This window comes from Haemaphysalis longicornis, unplaced genomic scaffold (genome assembly GCF_048455015.1).
Source record: "Haemaphysalis longicornis isolate Haplotype H1 unplaced genomic scaffold, Haemaphysalis longicornis Haplotype H1 scaffold_8, whole genome shotgun sequence".
Lineage (NCBI taxonomy): Eukaryota > Metazoa > Arthropoda > Arachnida > Ixodida > Ixodidae > Haemaphysalis > Haemaphysalis longicornis.
This window is the reverse complement of record NW_027526445.1, coordinates 892,945-912,288: the sequence shown is the minus strand read 5'-3', so window position 1 is coordinate 912,288 and position 19,344 is coordinate 892,945. Positions and strand designations below refer to the sequence as shown.

The 19,344-nt window shown below is 44.8% G+C and overlaps 1 protein-coding gene across 2 annotated transcripts in view; it reads right to left on the bottom strand.

Moving 5' to 3' along the window:
* Window positions 1–221: 221 nt before the first annotated feature.
* LOC144148983 (uncharacterized) overlaps window positions 222–19,344 on the bottom strand; it is a 29,556-nt gene continuing 10,433 nt past the window's right edge. For both annotated transcript variants that reach the window (XM_077680504.1, XM_077680503.1), the window contains exons 3-6: window positions 18,967–19,121; window positions 17,730–17,794; window positions 3,625–3,708; window positions 222–892 (exon numbers count right to left, since the gene is read on the bottom strand). In XM_077680504.1, the coding sequence (XP_077536630.1) occupies window positions 753–892; window positions 3,625–3,708; window positions 17,730–17,794; window positions 18,967–19,121 (444 nt within the window). In that variant the 3' untranslated portion in view covers window positions 222–752. The remainder of the gene's footprint in view (window positions 893–3,624; window positions 3,709–17,729; window positions 17,795–18,966; window positions 19,122–19,344) is intronic.

The following is a 19,344-nucleotide window of genomic DNA, read 5'->3' as shown; positions in this document are numbered from 1 at the left end:
AAGGCAACACCTAAACAGCAACTTGAACACTACATACGATTGGAGCCTTTCTAAGTTGTTTTCCACGTGTGTGACATTGGCCTCCAGTGCAACACCGCTCTTACTATGAAAGCAAAAATTGAAGTCTTCTACCCCGCAAAAAATGGGAAGTACGTAACTACGCAATTTAAGGTTTTCATCTTACACAAAACTTTAAATATAACATGCTTATTGATGTTTCTTTCAGGTACCTTTATTACAACATTTACATGCAATACGGATATCAATGGAAGCAAACATTTAAAATCCTATGATTGGCAAAATTGTTCAGAAAGTTTCATACATTTCTTAATGTAACAGAAAACATGTGCTCATCCTTCGCTTACCAGTACATCCCCAATAAGAACATTTTATTCGAGGAAACACAAATTACAACATAACGTTTCTTAGATTTTATCTGCAAATGATATTTGGCTTGAGAGGTATTTATGGGACCGCTTCAATTCTACAAGCACATATGCTAAAGTAGGAAAAACAGGTAATTCTCGTTACCAACCAAAACGCGGTGATATATCATGTTGATGTTCACTTCTTACAAATACTTCAGAAAGATACCTTGACACCGAAAGCGAGAAAGAAAAGGTCAGAATTTGCAATTCAAACATTAGTAACAGGTGAACGCTGCTGCCTACAAGATGTCCTCTCCTATTGATTAAAACAAGCGTCGAACATAATCACGATAAATTTTGGCAGCAGCGGTGCAGCCCTAAAATTTACGGCTTATCTGGAATTTTCGCACACAGGTGCCCATCTCTAACAATTGTGATATTGTCGTTTGAGTACTTTCTGATCTTGTCCAGGCACTTGAAGTACTCCTCCTGTGGGGCATCAGGATTGTCAAACAGTGTATACGCTGAAAGATAATAAACTTCGTATTACAAAATACAGTCGAATCTTAATATTACGAATACGCTTAAGACAAACTTCCGGTTTATGCGAACTGACACTGGAGTCCTTGAAAGTTACCTATATTTCAATAGAAGAAGAAGCCCGTTAAATTAAACATGCAAAGATAAATGACAGTTAATTCAAACAGACCGCGATGAGATAGTCTCGGCGATATTTGGCACGGTTGGACAGGACTCTTCCCACCCTCTCCTCTAAGGAGAGTCCAGTGCCGCCGTGGCGGGATCTCCGGCGGCTCTTCCCATTCAGTCTGCCGTAACCAATGAACACAAACCAAACGACCAACTCATCACGTGTTGGCGGGTAGCCTCCTTGCCGGGCTGCGAAAAAAAACGCAGTTACAAAAAAAAAAAAACAAGCCGCGGCAGCGTAGAGTGGTCTTTGTGGTCGTTCTTATAAAGGAAAGCTTTGCTACTTGCGTCCAGCAGTTTCGCGGAGGATGTGCAAGTTAACCTTTTGACCTGAGACACACCCCCGGTGAGACACCCCTCGATGCGCACCGCATGATTCACCGGGCCCGCTAATGGCGCTCCGCACAAGGCCCCATTTTAAGTCGTTCTCCTCACACTGCGGCCGCTGCTGTCGCGGCGGCGGCCGAGAGGGCGCTCAGCTGATCGACAGCCGACAAAACCCGGCGCCTCTCACGCACGCACCGCTGGGACCCCTCGGGCGATGTGGCTCATCTGTCACCGCGGTCGCCATGAAAGAGAAACGCCGCGTTCGCTGAGAACGAAAGCGAGGCTGGGCCTCCTTCTGGGAACGCTGCGCGGGACCGAACGGCTTTGAGCCGTGGCCCGAAATAGAGCTCCATAAAAGTCTAACCAGGCAAAGCCAAGACACCCACTAAACCAAGCTTTTGCTTTGCATATCCAAGGTTAGCTCAGCTAAGCCGGTTCCATTTATTGCAGTGAGATGCTAGGCGTTTAACACAGTTCAGATTCAGCGCGTCACGTTGTTACGTTTTGAGGCATCTAAGGAGCCGGGGCGCATATCCCCAACAAAAGTATCTGAAAAGAAGGCGGGCATTCGGGACTATTTTCCTTAATGATGGGGACCATTTTCCTTAATGATGGGTAAGATTTAGTTTGGAATGCACATAGGTACAAATAAATCTTCGTGGGCTTCCCGTTGCTGTGCTCGCTGATTGTATGTGTGCCGGTGCAGGTATGATCTCAATTCAAGCACCTTCCATTACCTCGAACTTCTTTTAATTTCAACACAGTTTGGGACCCTTTTCGAGTCCGGTTTAACCAGATTCGATTGTATATTCTGTTCATGTAATGTGATAACGTATGTTTTTTGGCAGAACCAAACGTTTTCATTTAGGGTAAACTGTGTTACTAGCCATTAGCAGTCTAAGAAAGCTTCATGTGTCAATGATAATCCTGCACAAGTGTGCGGTACTTTAAAAATACCAAGTCCCGTTTGATTATGATTATGCTAGGTTTTCTTTGCGCTAGGACATCAAGGACAGAGGCCGCCAGTACTATGATGAGGATTTGTTCAGAATGAAAATGAAGTAGACAATAAATGTAATAGTAGGTTATAAAATTTATGTATAAATAAAAATATCATAGTTTAAATTGGTGCAAAGTACCTAGTAAAAGAGATACCACACCCCACGCCACCGTCCTTGCCATGGCAAGGTTAGACCCTTTAAGGCTGAAGGGTGAGATGGTGACTGGGCTCATGGATGATATGACATCTATCTTAAGAAATCCACGACCGACATGTACTTAGAACACGGTTAAGAGAAAACGTTGGCTCGTCAGGTAGAAATAACAATGTATTTTGAGTTGTCATGCGTGTGTACCATTCAGGAAAATGGCGCTCTCATTGTGGTCAAGTATTTGTGGTTCAACTAGTACGTGAATGAGGGATAACAACCCTTGACATCTCGAGCGCCGTGGCTGTTCTGTACCTCTGAATAGGTACGCATGTGTAGCACGGGTATGGCCTATCCGCAGACCAAGTCCCGTTTTCTCAAGTCGAATCTGGACAGCCTCAGTTCAGTTCATAAAAATTATAAAGATTCCTTTTATTTTAAATATCTTGCAATTCCGTGATTAAATAATTTTCTTCTGACAATTGTGGTTGGGCTTCAATGAAACGTGAAACAAAAAGCACTGCACCTAACTTACTTTTCAAATAGGCGAAAAAATTGTGAGCAACGTTCTGCAATGACAACGAAATATTTACATGGAAGCCTAAGAGCGAGAGAGATCCTAGAATCTACAGATATTGCATAGATGTGGAGCCTACGAGCCTTGCATGAACTGGCTTATTCTAATTTTCGGGCATCGACCGAGATATTCAGCAATACGTACGAGCTTTATATTTTTTATACAAAATGACGCTGATCCACTCTTTCCAACATAAACGGCACGCTCTTAGGTATAGATATTTTCTTTTTAAAGCACAGTACATAGTTGCCTCCAGATGAGAAAATATTTATATGACCTCGCTGAATACAATTTTGCAATAAGGGAGTTACCGCCGTGTACTGTATTGAAGTAGGCAGCATTTCATAGAAACGGCTTGCCTTAAGACAGATAGCCTTAGATTATCTGAAATATTTTGACACTTTATAAGAATTTCTTTCCGAAATTGCCATTATGTTTGGAAAATCACTTAGGTATTCCTCTATGACACATGTACAGAGTAAAGTAAATGTCTTACGCGAGTCACTGGTGTTGGCTTGACCGACGTAACAGAAGGCTGCGTTGATGAATAGAACTTGAAACGAAATTACTGTGGCTGGATCTGAAACCAAGGAAGTGGCTTAAAAACCTCAAAACGTATACCACTAACATACTTTATTCCTATGGATAGCGCGGGGTAAATGCAAAAAAAATTCCCCGCATTTCCCCGAGGGGAAGAATGTGAAAGTGCGAATGCACGAGTTGAATTTGCGCGGTTCGGTAATGTTCGCGAAAGAGAGATCACACACACACACACAACTACAAAGAAAGAAAGATGCATTTATTCACAGACACCTATTTGTGTTGTCGTTGTACTTGATTGCTAGAGCGGATCTCAGCTTTGAAATTTCGTGTCAGTACTCCTTTAAGCGGGTGCATTAGCCCTTCCCACGCCCGATTCCTGGCCAATCCCCCACGTGGGTATGTGCCATGTCAGCGGCCAGGCAGCGCGCGCCCATCTCCCCCCATTGCCAAGGAAGACGAGGAGATTCCTGGCCAATCCCCCACGTGCGTATGTGATGCGGACATCGCCTGTGGACGCAGGTTCAGGGTCGCTTAAGAAGTGCATTGCACTTAAAACCGGCGGGCTGTCCGGGAAAGACAGAAACTTAATACGTTATTCACCCCCAAGCGATGAAGGTTTGTTTAATTGGACGTGTTAGTAATTGCGGTTAGGGTATTACTGTCACCACTGAAAGTTGCCAATGAAGGCGATGAGATTTGCAGACCGAGTGACTGAGCGACTGAGCTTTTCCAAAAAACAGGGCGTGTTGAGGGTGAGAGTTGTGGGGGTACTGTGTCGTATGAGTAGCACGACAACCTGTTAATACGTGTTTTAAATGACGGGCAACCTCCACATACCTCCTGTAACCAGGTATATGTTCAGAACGGCAATAACTGGTGTTTTGTAACGTTCCTCCGAAGGGACGAGCACGGACGCCAACGCTCGCCGCCGCTTAAAATAAAACATGGTTAATTCGTGGGATTGCATACTTTTTGTCGCTGGAGTAATGCGAACCCATAAATTCCGAAAAATTGAGTAAGCGACTCATGCCAGGTCAAACATACGCACATTAGGCACTATTTGCGGCGGGCAAAGGAAGAGGCGGTGCTGTGACGAGGCACTTTGTCCTTCTAAGTTGTAGCCGAGTATAGTATTGGTCAACTGTTATTGTATTACAATAACATGCTATTACTGCTTAATACCACGGGTGCTCTATTAAGGATTAAAAAAACAATGTCGCCATTTTCCCGTGGGGGGAACCCTGAGGAGGATGCGAAGCAGCAGTGGGGGTTGGTCGGTGTGTAAGTAGAGTTGAAGTAAGTAGTGTGAGTACAGTTGGTGTGTGGTGTTAGACTAAGGAGACGCGTGGGTAGGGTGAGGAGTAGAATGGAGGAGAGACGCGCATCCGCAGTGGAGTAGCGCGCAGTGTGTGTGCACACCTGGTTTATACGGCTGTGAGTAGCAGAATGGAGGAGAGACGCGCATGCGCAGTGGAGGTGTGGACGGCGACACAAGGGAGGGAACAGGCTCGACCATAAGCATCCTACGGGAGATGGTTTTATTGGCGTTCCGCTTTGATTATGACCGCCGTACGGACTATGAAATGTAAAGTCAAGGGCTGTTGTAGTGGATGAACCCTAACGTTGCTGAAGATGAGGTCGATGCACGTTGCCCGGATGATTGTAGGCTGATTGCAATCACGGCCCGCCGAGACTCGCCGACGCACGCCAGCGCCGACGACGATGACACGTCGAAGGCGCGTGAAGCGTGCTCGTCTCGTGACGGCACAGGAAGACACCGGCTACACTGTCGCTCACCAAGCTCAGCACAGGCCGTTCAGCAAGCCGAGCATGCGCAGTGGGGTTGTGGACGACGCAACAACAACAAGGAAGGGACATAGCTCCGACGATGTGATTCGTCGCATCTATTAAAGGGTATTAATTTCCCCTGAGACCCAGGAGCGCCGAGGCAATTGCAAGAAACTTTTTAAGGGAAGTTGCTATGATACGCGCATTGAAAACCACCGTGCCTAAACGGTGCATGAAGCCATAATTTCTCGTCTTTTTCAAGCACCAAAACTGCCCTGTAATGGATTTTGTCACTAGTTACGTCATCGGCACTGTATTGCTTAGCGCTGCGTTTGGAAACAAAGCCCGCTCCAAAACGTCAGACAAATGTCGTATCAGGTAAGGTGGTGACAGCTCTGCAACCGCATGTAAAATCGAGCTCTCTGGTTTTCTTCGGATAACTTCGGCGGCGCAAAAATGCCTCTTGTCCATCACTCCCTTTCTGTTTTTACTCCTGATCAGACCAGCTTCTTATGCATCACCGGGGCGGGTAGGAGGTTGGGCTAAGGTTAAGCATCGGGAAGCTTCAGTACCGTCGAGCAAACAGTAAATTTCCCCTCTACCAGTACACAAACAAATAAAAACCTTATGCCAGCACTTTAAAATTTTCCAAAAGTATCAGTTTCTGGACGGTAATAACAACGTTGATATGATATGGAAGGTTGAGGTAATCTTAGAAGTAATGCTACACCCAGATCCAGAACTTTAGCGTCAGAACAGTATTCAGGGAGCTATTAGACTTTGTGCCATACGCATCCTTTGGCAGACATCTCAACAAAGCTTGCAAGACACCTGCTTCTGGCGAATTATCACACACATCTCAAGCCAACGTAGCACAGTGGATAGTGGCGGCCTACAAAATATGCATCCCAATTCCCGGATCCATAAAAATCTGTAATGCCCGTGGCAACACTGAAATTTTTTACATTCGGGTACATCTTCAGCACTTAAGAAGGCTTCACATACGTTTATGCGGTAGTGTAAGTTCTTCCGGGCTCAATAGCTATCAGCGTCTGTATCCCGTCAGCACTGTACACTATCCCGAGAAACTAAGCCGCGAAACATTCTCAACCACTACCAAACTAACAGCTCAAAGGGCTGTACTTAATTACCCCAGTGGACATCATGCCCGCCGGCAATGTGTAATATTCTTCGACCGGCGTAGCGCCCTATAAGCCTTCCGAAAGCCTTCCAACTATCGCAGGCAGCTTGTATGCGAAATTGCCGAAATTCACACTAACGCATTCCGCTGGTCATCACATCATGGTTTGGTTACAGCCTGGTGACTCGGGCATAGAAGTCATCATTAGATCGGACGAATTCGTCAAGACAGGCCACGTGCTGCGCAACACTACTCAACTTCCTTTCTCCCGAGAGGGCAGTAATTCCTTTATCCTCGCAAGTGGATGGACTGCACAAATCTTGGAGTCGCAGGACCCCCAAAGCGGGTAATCCCCACTGCAGGTTATTGACCCGCAATGTGACTTCTTCCTGCGGTGGACTCGAGCAGGCTCATGAAGACGACGACGGTGATGATGATGACTGTTGGAAAATCCCCTTCTGCGCTGTAGCAGACGACACTGGGTCATCATCAGTTTCATCTGACAACGAAGCTGTGGCGTGCGCTCGAGCAACACCCGCAGCGAGTTCGATTAATGCCCTCATTCTCATTATACGTGCGCTCTCCGCTCTCTCTCGACGGCTTGGCAGCCGGAGGAGCTAGAGGAACCCCGCAAGCCCTCTGAACAGACGCGGCGCCGGTGACCTTGGTCCCAGAATCCCCGGCCGCCAGCTGACCGCCATGGAACGGCTACCCCGACGTCGCTCGAGCCTCCGCTCTCAGTTGGACGGTGCAATTATCGAAGCGGAAGCAGCGTTTCGAGGGCAACCTGGACTTGCGGCGTCCGAGGTGAGCGTTCTGCTTAGACGAATCGAAGCGGTCCACTAGCAGATAAGGAAGCTCGACGACGGAATTTTTGACGGGACGCCAGACGCTCTGTTGGATAATGAGACGTTGGACACTGGGAAATACGGCGATAAGGTCGTGAACACTACAGCAACCCTGCGTTTCGAGCTGCAGAACGCCCTTGCATCCAGACTACCCACACGACCGATGAGCTGCCCGACTCCGGCCACCAGCAAGTCTAAGCTGCGTCAGTTTGACTTAATCAAGTTTGACGGGAACCGGAAAACCTGGCAGCGTTTCAGGATGCAGTTTTCATTGGCTGTGCAAAACAACAGCGAACTGAGCAGTGCGGACAAAATCAACTATTTGAACTCCCTCGCGACTGGAGCAGCCGCGTCAGCCATCTCTGGGCTTCAGGCCAGCGAGGAGTGCTACAAGGACGCAGTTGACATCCTGAAGAAGCGCTTCGGAGACGAAAGAATTATCGTCCAGGATCATCTCAGAAGCCTTCTGGGCATGAAACCGGTTTCGTCGTCTAGCAACACACAGCAGCTTTGACGTCTCAACGATCAGATACAGGTGCATGTACGAAGTCTGACGGCCCTTGGCACCAGTCCCGCTAATTACTGATTGATGCTACGGGAGGTTGTCTTTAGAACCCTACCGCACGACATGGTCTTGAAGTGCCACGAACTCTTCAAGTTACCGACGTCTACTTCAACGACATCCAGCTCGACGCAAGCCGTAGTTACAAACAGAACGACACGGCACAAGCCGAACAAGAATTCCAGCAGCTTCTCGAATTTTTCGACCATCAAGTTCGGTGTCAAGAAGCTGTGCAGCGTCAAATAGCTGTGACAACACTGGACGTCGCCGTGGCACCACAACAGCCACCTAGACAACAGAGGCCCTGAAACTTACAAACCGTATCGGCTCTGCAAAGCTCGGCGAACAACCTTCAACGGTGCTTGTTCTGCCAGTCCGTGAAGCATCATTCTGAGGTTTGGGACAGCGACGAATGGAGCCTAAAACGGAAGAAGCAGCTGTTCACCAGGCAAGGACGATGCTTCTGATGTCTGAAAAAAGGCCACTTGTGCAAGGACTGCCGAGGTCGACTGCGCTGCCGCAAGTGTGCTCAAAAGCATGCAACCAACACGTGCACAGCAGACGCCCCCAGCAGCAGCAACGTGGCCTCTACTGGACCCACGGTCCTCCCCCAAACTTTGACTGCAACAGTAGCAGGCTCCGCATTCTTGGGACGCCACCGGATTCTTTTCAACGGCGGAAGCCAACGCAGATTCATCACTACAGAGGCGTCCAAGAAACTGGGATGCGAGTTCTTAGAAGAGGAAACCTTCACTGTGGTTGCCTTCCGAGGTCCAAAGGCGACAAAAACCTTCCGAAAAGTACGTCTGTCCATAGATAGCGGAAAGACAGAGAGGCCCGTCAGGATTGAGGTGCTCGAAATTGACACAATATGCAACGAGCCCATTCCCGTACCGGACGACCAAGTCATCACGACGATGAGAGAAATGCACTTGGTCAAGCAGACCCTCTGAGCACAACGATTCGGCGAAAGCAAAATATCGATCCTGATTGGGGCAGAGCCTAACTGGGAACTTGTAACAGGCAACGTTAGGGCAGTGACGCCGACGCCTACAGCAGTGTAAATCTTGCTAGGCTGGACTGTTCAAGGCCCGCTGCTATTAGGACAACATGCCACGCACTGTGTCAACGCTATCGTGTTCCGATCATGCGTGGAAGCGAACGAGGAATCAAAAACTCTTGACTGCTGCTCAGACATTGGAAACATCATAAAATGCAACGACGAGCAAATTTCGGAGACCGAACTGGTGATGAGACACTTGTAAAAAGCATTCGAACCAACGAACGAGCGACAAGACGTTTCCGCGTGGTAACCAAGCCTTGACCTAGGGAATAGCCTTGCTGTTTCGTCGATGCAGGCACATAGCACAACTGACGCATAGACGAAGACAAAGACGACCAGGCGGGGCGTCAAGATGGCTGCTTAGCCCCCGATTCTCTGTATTTATAGTGTAAATATATCTTATTTCTATCTACCATTGCTTTCTATCGCTCTGCAGAGACCATTCATCTGTAGCGCACCCCCGTCATCTGTCGGTGCGGGAGATTGTTGGAACTTCCTCTTCAGCGCTATAGCAGACGACGCTGCATCATCATCAGTTCATCTGAGAAGGAAGTGGTGGCACGCGCTCGCGCAACACCCGCAGCGAGTTCGATTAAAGCCCTCATTCTCATCAGACGTCCGCTCTCCGCTCTCTCTCGTCGGCTTGGCAGACGGAGGACCTCGAGGTCCATTACAATTATAATAGAGGTAGTTGGGGTGACTTCAATTTTTGCACGCTGCCTAAAGGAGTACCGCACCGACTGCGCCTGACTGTAGAGTTTATTTCAAGTTTTAGTTTTAAGTTATTTTGGGAGATTCACCGCTGTGCCTGACTTGCGCCGTGCCTTACACTGTAAATCAGCTGTTGTACATCTGCCCTCGATTCGTGCGGCGCAAAAGACTGCCGCCAGCTCCCTGTCTGCTGTACCCCGGGGAAGCAGGCTTGAACTTTGACATTTTTTTGGCCCTGGACCAATAGTGCTGATAGTTCATTGGGACAACAAGTGTTCTGCCCCAGTCCTCACAACACTCTGAATTAGAAAAATCTCCCTTGACCATAGTCAGTGCACATGTCTTGAAATATAGGCGGTTTAGCGCTGTGGTGTTTATCCTATTTTTGGAGGGGAAGAGGGGAGTTGTTGTTCTACTCTCTTTTAACACCGTTTGTTTTAAATTTAGATTCAGGGTTTACATTACCGTATTTGTATTCAAATTTTATTTCTGCCAATACCAAACTGTCAAGATGTCTATGGATTGTTTGGCGTGCATGAAAGCTGTATCTGCAGAACATGCAGGTATAAACTGCGGAGCGTGTGAAAACTGGTATAATTATGGGAAGTGCTCTGGACTAACGAAAAAAACCATGAAGGCTATGTCTTCAGAAGAAGCTGATAGTTGGCAATGCGCTACATGCCGAGTGCGTAAGGAAAGGCAGCCGCTATCTGCCACGCCTACTAGCGATGATAAGCGCGCGGTAGGCCCAACGGAGGCAAATGCATGTTGCGCCGAAATTGTAAGGGAGATAAAGAAGCTAGACGAAGTAGTAACTGCCTTAAAGAACAAAATTGACTCTGTGGATTCGATCGTGAACATGCACGTCGTAAAAAATGACGCTCTTGAAGCTAAACTTGACATGTCTCAGCAGTCAACTCAGGAAATTTAAAAGGCCATGTCACTGCTTTCAGACAAGTACGACGAGATCTTGACGAAAGTGGATGGTCAAGGCAAAACTATCGAACAGTTGAAAAAGAAAGTCGACTCACTTGAAGTACAAGTGACTGATCGAGAAAAAGAAATAAAGGACCTGCAGTTGACTGTCGATAACGCAGAGCAGTATTCGCGCAGATGTAACCTGAAAATTTATGGATTACCAGAGGCAAAGAAGGAAGACTTGGTGGAAGTAGTACAAAACCTGGCCCAAAAATTGGAACTCCCCGTTCGAGACAAAGAGGAAATCGAGGCTGTACATAGGTTACGTGGAAAAGAAGAAAACGTCCCACCAATCATTGTAAAGTTTGCGCGCAGATCTGTAGAGACGAGTGGCTTGAGAAACGTCTGGCTCTCAGTTCGGAGTCCATTTTCATCAACGAAAATCTAACACAGCGAGTGAAAAAACTGTTTTGGATCACAAAGCCGATAGCCAAAGCAAAAGGGTATCAGTATGTTTGCACAAAGAATGTCAAAGTACTAACTAGGAAAGCCCCAGGTGAAACAGTAATTCGAGTGGACAGCGAGGCGGACCTCGACAAGCTATAAAATGTCTAAGACTTTCCCTTCGTTTGAGGAATTGGACGGTTATATTCAAGATTCACTGACCGATCAGGATTGTGATATTGGGTTTAGTCTTCTACATATAAACACGAGAAGTGTGAAGAAACACTGGGACCTGCTAAGAACATATCTTTGTGGACAGACTGTTACTCCTGATGCATTAGTAGTATGCGAGACAAACCTCGAAGAATCGGAGTGCGGTCAATATACTATGAATGGGTACATACAGTACAACTTCTGCTAAAAGAAACGGAAAGGTGGAGGAGTTTCGATGTTTATTAAATGTAACCGCATATGCGGGCTGCTAAGTTACACCTTTAGTTCTGCACAATCGTTAATACTCTCGGTAAACACAAAGTCAGCTAGTTACGTAATCTGTGCCATATATAGGCCCCGTAACAATAGTGTCAATACATTTCTCCTAGAACTGAAAGAAGTAATTAACAAATTTCATAATAGGAATCTCATATTTGTTGGAGATTTCAATATAGATGTAGCAGTTCCGGAGAAACCATACGTTCATACGTACTTAACCTTGTTAGCAGGATATGGATTAAGTAACGTAATCGACGACTGTACGAGAGAAGAATGGCGAGGAGAAACCTTTACACAAACTTGCATTGATCATATTGCAATACCAACGTCCATACAAAGCTTGTCTGGTTTAATAGAAAAAAAAGTTGCGGACCACTACTTCATTTCTCTAGCTTTCCTTGAGAAAATAGCTACGAAACAAACGGAGGAACAGAAGATGACTCAAATAAGAACTTGTATCGTTGACAAGTTAATTAAGGAATATGACTGGAATTCCTTATTGCAGTATAACCACGTAGAAATGTATCACAACCTGGTGACGGAACTGAACAATATTTACTCCCCGGCTTCTAAACGGAAAGGCTTGAGACGAAGAAGCATCAAAGCGAATGGATAGATGGATAAATAATTAAAGTTTCTGAAGAAAAAGAAGAAATATGGAAATGCTGAAAGGAGGAATCCGGAAATCCAATTTTGAAGGAAGAATCCAGAAGAATTCGTAATAAAGTCACAGCAAAGCTGTGGCTCGCGAAAAACCGGAACTATTTGGAAAAATGTTCCATTAATAAAAGAAGCCCGAAAAACACCTGGGGAATGTTAAATCAGCTTATAGGAAAACGAAAGAAAACGTCTATTGACGACACCATTATTAATAACTTTAAGAACAGGGACGTCCGCTCTTTGAATGATACATTCAATGCCCACTTTATACATGCTATTGAAGGAGTTAGGGGAGCAAAGAAAGTACCATCTTCGGATGGAATAAGTAGTAGGTCAACATGCTCATAATCGGCTTATTTGCCAGAAATGACAAAAATCTTTGGTGTATTGTTAACCATATACCAATATTTAAACCTGCTAGTGTGGATGGAATAAGGCCGAGAGATATTTTCAGAAATTTTAAGGAATTGAGAACTGTGGTCCAGGCTATAATTAACGGGATACTCAACACGAGTATAATACCCAATGAAATGAAAATATCAATTATTAGGCCACTGTACAAGAGAGGAAAGAAAGGCAGCATTGATAATTATAGACCGATTTTTATTTGGTCTGTTATAACCCACATAATGAAGCTATGTGTTACTGCAACCTATTTTGGATTGGAAATAAATGAGACTTTGTCGTGGCGCGTTCATGTCGAGAGCATATGTAAAAAGTTACGTTGTGTTGCCGCTCAGCTGTATCAAATTAAAAGCAGTACGAGTGTTAAGTTAAGAAAGATTGTTTATCAAGCACTGGGGGAGTCGCTTTTAAGATACGGGATTTCCCTTTACGGGTTTTGTTCTGACACACTCAAAAAACAAATAAATAAAATATTCTTCAAGTGTGCAAAGACTATATGTTACGGTACCAATTCAAATGATCTAGACAAGAAAAGCCTATTGAAACTAGTAGATCTTCTTACAGTGGAAAAGTTACGCGATTACGTAATTTATGTAAACCACTATTACGATAATCGGTTTAAAGAGGTTAAACCAAAGAGTACGTTTGGTTTGAGAAAAAGTTAATATTACAATGTACCACGGATTTTCACAGATTTTAAGAAGAGACGCCGAGTGTATTATGTTCCTTCCCTTTTTAATAACCTGCCAATTGACGCACTTAATATTCTGTCATTGAAGCGAGTGAAGCGCGCCTTGAAAAATGTATGCCTAGAAACAATATGAAATGTACTTTCTGCGTGTATGTGTTTTTTTTTCAAGCGTCTCGATGGAAGAATGTGAACTGTGTATGGAAATGCTAAATGTGATTTTCGAGTTTAGTTATGATATGTTAATACGATAAGTATTACAATTGATCAATGACAAGTGCTTTATTTGTCAAGAAGTTTATTGATCTGCATTATGTACAACTGTGAGATATTTCGAGTATTGTTATTCACCGCTGTAGGTAATTTTCACACAATGCCTATTGTGTTGCGTTCTTTTTTATGTGTTTTTGAGGCAGATGTTAAATTTTTTTTGTGCTTTCAACTATTTATTTGTTCAAATGTTTCGAACTTTATTATGTACGTGAGTGATCGCGTTTTGTTGCACTGCTGTTAACTATGCCGGCTGCCTGTGCCGCACTCAAGCACGCTAGTGCTTAAGCGGCGCAGAATTAACAATGTGTGTAATTTACAGTGCTCAAATAAACTTACTTACTTACTTACATTACCGATTTTGTATTCAAATTTATTTCTGCATTCCAACTTTGCTAGCAGCATTTTTCTTGTTTCTCGTTTTAAGCATTTGTTGTTTGCCCTCTCGCTGTTGTACCGGTAATGTCCAACATTCGCCACTCATGCAGTAGTCGTTTACCGTTTTGCGTAGCAAGCCCAGTCACTAGCATGGCTCCCCTCACCAGTTCACTATAAAAAGCTCTCTCTCTCTCTCTCTCTCTCTCTCTCTCTCTCTCTCTCTCTCTCTCTATGTCTCTCTCTATCTCTCTCTCTCTCTCTCTCGCTCAGTGAAATCGAGATGAAAGAGCAGCGTAAAAGAACTCTGCAACACTTTTAATAAGTGCTACTACTCTTTTTTTTCGCTTCATAAAGCATTGTGAAAGGTATAATTATCCCGAGCACGAAGCGACACTCAGTGATTTCTCGTTGCAGGAAACCCGCGTTCCGTTGGTATTTTTCTTTTGCGGCTTTTCTTCGAAAGTGGCCATGGAAAGTGTTTATTGCTGCAACTGGACCGGAGCCTGAACATAGCTTCTACGTTCTTCTAGTGACATTATTTTAGCCCTTCAGGAGAGCCAGGACTACGAAAAGGAATATTTTTGACTCATTCTGCAAGTTACCAGATCGTCATACAGAGGTACTTTGTGTCTCAGGTTCCTTGTGATTCATTATTCTAAGTACTGCACATCTGTTTGGACTACGCTCTGCGAGCATTTAGGATTTTAAAAAGGTAGGAAACTTGTTGCAGGGTTTGTCCTTTAACCAGAGTACGTAAGTGCCGCGCCAGCAGGAGAGCGACAGGGCCCAAGAATGGAGGTTGCGAAAATGCTGCTGTAGTGATAAACACCCTGTTAGTGGTGTCACAAACCATCAGCATGACGGTTACACTGAATCTTTAAAGGCGCTTGTACCAGCCAACGTTTTGGCTGCCAGGATGATGCTGAATTCTTTACGACTGCGGCGACCTGGGCAAGTTGGTGAAATTGTTATTGCGCGCATTTTTTACATTGACGGTGGCTTCCGCCATGCGCCTTCTTTTGTGGATTTAAACGACAGGTCAACCTAGAGCCGTTGACACTGGCTTCAAAACCAAACACCAGTTTTTGCTGCTCAAACGGCTGTCCAAGCCACCGCCTATGCGCCATGCTGATGCCGAGACCAATTTGTCATGCCGCTGAAAGCACGCGGCAGTGGACCACCATATGACTCTTAGCATGATACAATAAAACCAGTCTATTGAGTATGTGGAGAATATTCATACTTCAGAGGGGTTCAAGGGTCACGTTTGATCGGTCATTAAATAGGTCACAGCATCCCTGACGACTCACAGGAGTTTCAGTCGGAATTGGCCATGCCAAAAACGTATGTGCTAATTCTTGTTGCGCAGGTACAGACACCTAGCTCCTCTGCAACGTAGTTCCATGGGGTGTTCAACACGTTACCCGGGATACCCGTGTCCTTGCTATAGTACACAGCAGGGTCGTTGCATGTTGCAGTGATGAGAACCGCTGGTTTGTACGGTACATGGCTGGCTGCTTGTTGGGCAGGCTTAAAGTGGCGACACATACTATGAGCGTGCTTGATGTTTGGCCCGCCGCTTTGAGACAGAGATGGCGGTTTTCGCCGGCCTGTGATGTTTGCGGCATCAACCACAAAGCACTTTGCATCACACGGAGCATGGTCTCTGTTAAGGGGAGTGCCGAGAACGGTGTACTTTAGTTTCTCCATGGTTTGGAACGCTATCTCCGTTACCAGTATTGTTTACTTCATCACATTGACATCGGTAGCTCGGAGGAAGAGCCGGTAAAGCCTTAACACAGGCAGAGCCGATTAGGTGACTTGTTGTAGACAGAGTGTGCTGCCTCGGCTAAGTGCAGAGGGGCGGGGACGTTACCATTTTAGTCGTTACAAGTATGACCGTTTTCAATGGAGGCATCATGCGCCCGGATGTTGGTATACCTGGTGAATACATCACGCTGTATGCTGAACGGTGGTTTGGAGGAACGGGATCTTTTTATTTTGAGCAGGGCATCAGCAATCATGAAAAACCTTATAAATTTGACTTTCAGGCATGAAGTATGTAGCCAAACTCTGCATGGTAAGCTGCCGTAAACTCCGATGACAAGGCCGCATTTAAAAACAACCCGAAGTGGAAATCATAGACGAGAGATCCGGATACCTGAATTTTGTTGGGAGCAATCCAGCCACGAAAAAGTGACCGGCTACCTGCTCACTCAGCCGTAATTGTAATTGCGGTCGAAAGATAATAGGCTTCTGCCACCCCTGCAACGTAAACGCCATTCTTCTCTGCCCCACCACCTTTCGTGCTCTCCCCCTCCCGTCTTCTTCATCCTACCATAAACACAGTGGATTCTGCTCACGTAATTCAATTATTTCGCATTCCACTACTCCAGCAGCATCTACTGAATTATTTCGTTAGTGTTAGACTTCTTCAAATACCAACACAACGTTTATGGTTGGCTGCGAGTGTTTCGTGTATTTTTGGCCAAGAAAGTGTTTCCAAGGTCTATTTTTTCACTGGATCGCGGCACACAGGTATTTAAAAAAACCTGCAAGCATTACGCGTATCCCTGCTCTCTCTAAGATGTGCATGAAGTTCCATTTTAGCTGAACAATGTTGACAAGTAAGCACAGAGTTTACAGATTTAGTTTTTTCGAAAACTTGTTTATATAAACTTCTCATTGAAAAACGTATTGTAACTTTTCTATGGACGACTGAATTAAGGAACCCCTAGACCGATATACAAAAAGATAAAGAGACACACCAAAATTTTCTATTTATCTAATTCAGGGAAGACTACTGTAGTCATTCGAAACTTTCGGCGGATGAAAGAGTCATCATCCTTGCACTAAAAACAATTTGAATCATGAATTTCAATCAAAAGAATCTATAATTTATATCTTCAGTAGGAAGTCCTCAGTTGTTGGCCTGTGCAATATAGCAGGAACCCGCGTCACAAATATTTCTGCTGGGCATTCTGATGGCATGCAGGCAAAAAGTGGATGCCTCCACGGGTACGCCAATAATTTTTTCAGGTGTCCTCCAAGTGCATTGCAGTGTATTTTTATTACAGCAAAAAATTTTTCCTTGAAAATATTTTTTTGTGTCCAACAAAACATTATCACTGTTAATATAGTTTAGTTTCCCATATTCCTTCACAGGCTTCGTATAATCGCTGCTTCGCTTGAAACAAGGCATTTTCTGGAAGTGGTATACCTTTAAGGCTACAGTTATCTAGTTTGTGCCAGCATCATCTTTATTCAGCTGTTGTTTCTTAGGATGTAAATACCACGTCTTCAAGTTACAAATACGACGGATAGAAATACCACAAACACATTTGACACGAATACAAATACCACAAAAACAAAGCTCCAAATACTGCGTCTCCATAACAAACATTTCCAGGAATACTCCTACCATGATTAACCGGCTTGTCCAAAGAACAAACATTCGTTCTTCCAGCTTGATGTCGCTCGTGCCGAAAGGTCCCTACGCAATTGTTAAACCTAAATTTAGTACACCGATCACATATATGTTCTCGCCTTCCATTAAAACTCTTCAGACACAGGCAATTGATGTGCGAACTGTTGTTTTGGATGACCTTTGCCCTAACTCGGTTTGTTGAACGGATCAGGTAGTATTACAAAATGTCAGCACAATTTACATTTACGGTCTTTGACACTCACCACTGCCGAAGGTACCCTGAAGCACTGTATTGCCGGAAGCCGTGATTGTTTGGTTGTCAAACATGCTAGAAAAAAATGTGAACGTTTTATATTATTGCCTGCTTTTGGGACAGAAATGCCTTTATTGACTGCGCTTCCCAAGAAACCAGCATTTTTTTCTAAATATGTTCATCACGGTTCTGAGCCATCAGTGGTGGCTTCAACATTAAAGCTTCACTAACGGTTTTCTATCCATGCGCTAGCTTACCATATAAACAATAACTCAAATTCTTTATTCCAAGACGTTATTCATTTTCATATTGTTTGCGTTTATCAGTCGCCGTATTCTAAGTTTACCGCGTTCGCTAAGATATAGCTGTTATACGCAGATGAAAACATTTCTATGTATGAATTGTTTTATCTCCAAAAAACCCATTCCCCTAACGTGAACAATAACTATGGCTTACTGAGTGTTACTCTCTATAAACCGGGGTATTCAAAGAGAACAACGATAAAAAGTGCAACCGCCGACGGCTTCCCTCCCATTCTTTCGTTGACCACCGGCACCACTTTTTGACAATCAGTCCCGCTATCGTCAGAATGGTGTGCAGGAAAGAAAGCGCAACGAATGATTTGGGGGCAATTACCCAGAGCGATCAAACCTTTTTAGGATATATTTAACTTGCAGGATACCAACACTTATATGCGGCTAGAAATTGGTGCATCATGACGCGCAACTGGATCTGTTTGTGCAAAATTATCGCATGATATCCAGCTAACAACAATTTTTTTGTCGTCAAAAATGAAAGATTTCGCTTTTGAAAATGGCATCTTTACACTGTTTCTTACCTTATCTATAACGGTATCCTTGGTTCTACCTCAATCCTATCCGTTGCCCATGCAAGCCTCCACCCACTCCTGCGTGCAATGCAACGCTCATCGGTTTTTTTACCTTGCAAATGCAACCATCTAACCATCTCGTTTATGTTTTCAACAGCGTACACAATAAAGAAACGGTGGCTTAGCACGCGCTATTAATTTCCAACCCACTTACAAGAAGGCTTCCCTCAGCCCAAACATTTCTTTGATTTCGACCATACGAACGTATAACAAATGACTTATTATTACTAGGGGATGCTTTCAAGCAGCGTATTGAGGAGTTAGCCCTACTGTTTCATTGGTTGCGTCGTCGAGGTGCACCAGAGAATAGTTTACCATCAGTCTGGCCATCCGTCCCCGGTACCATTTCTGCACTTACGGGCTGTCGTCTGCGCCAGGATATCGGTATGTGTAGTTGAACTCAGCCGTGTGGCCATCTTCAGAGAGCGACGTTTTCACGTACTGCTCGCAGATCTTCTCTGGACTTGGTGACGAAGACACTCGTACATTAGTAAGGTTGTAGTCCACCAGCAGCTGCAAAAAATTGCCACAAGGAAGGTGGTTTTATCCAATCCCTAATTGCGCCATCTTTTTGGCTTTCTATTACGAATAAATTGGCCCTGATTAAGCAAAAATGAAAGGCCGGCATAGGTTGGGCAACGCAACGGTTGTTAGAATCTTTGCTTAGTTAGCACCCTGTTTTCATCCATCCCTACCGGATACAAGCTCCAGCATAATTTATTTGCTTCAATTTAGC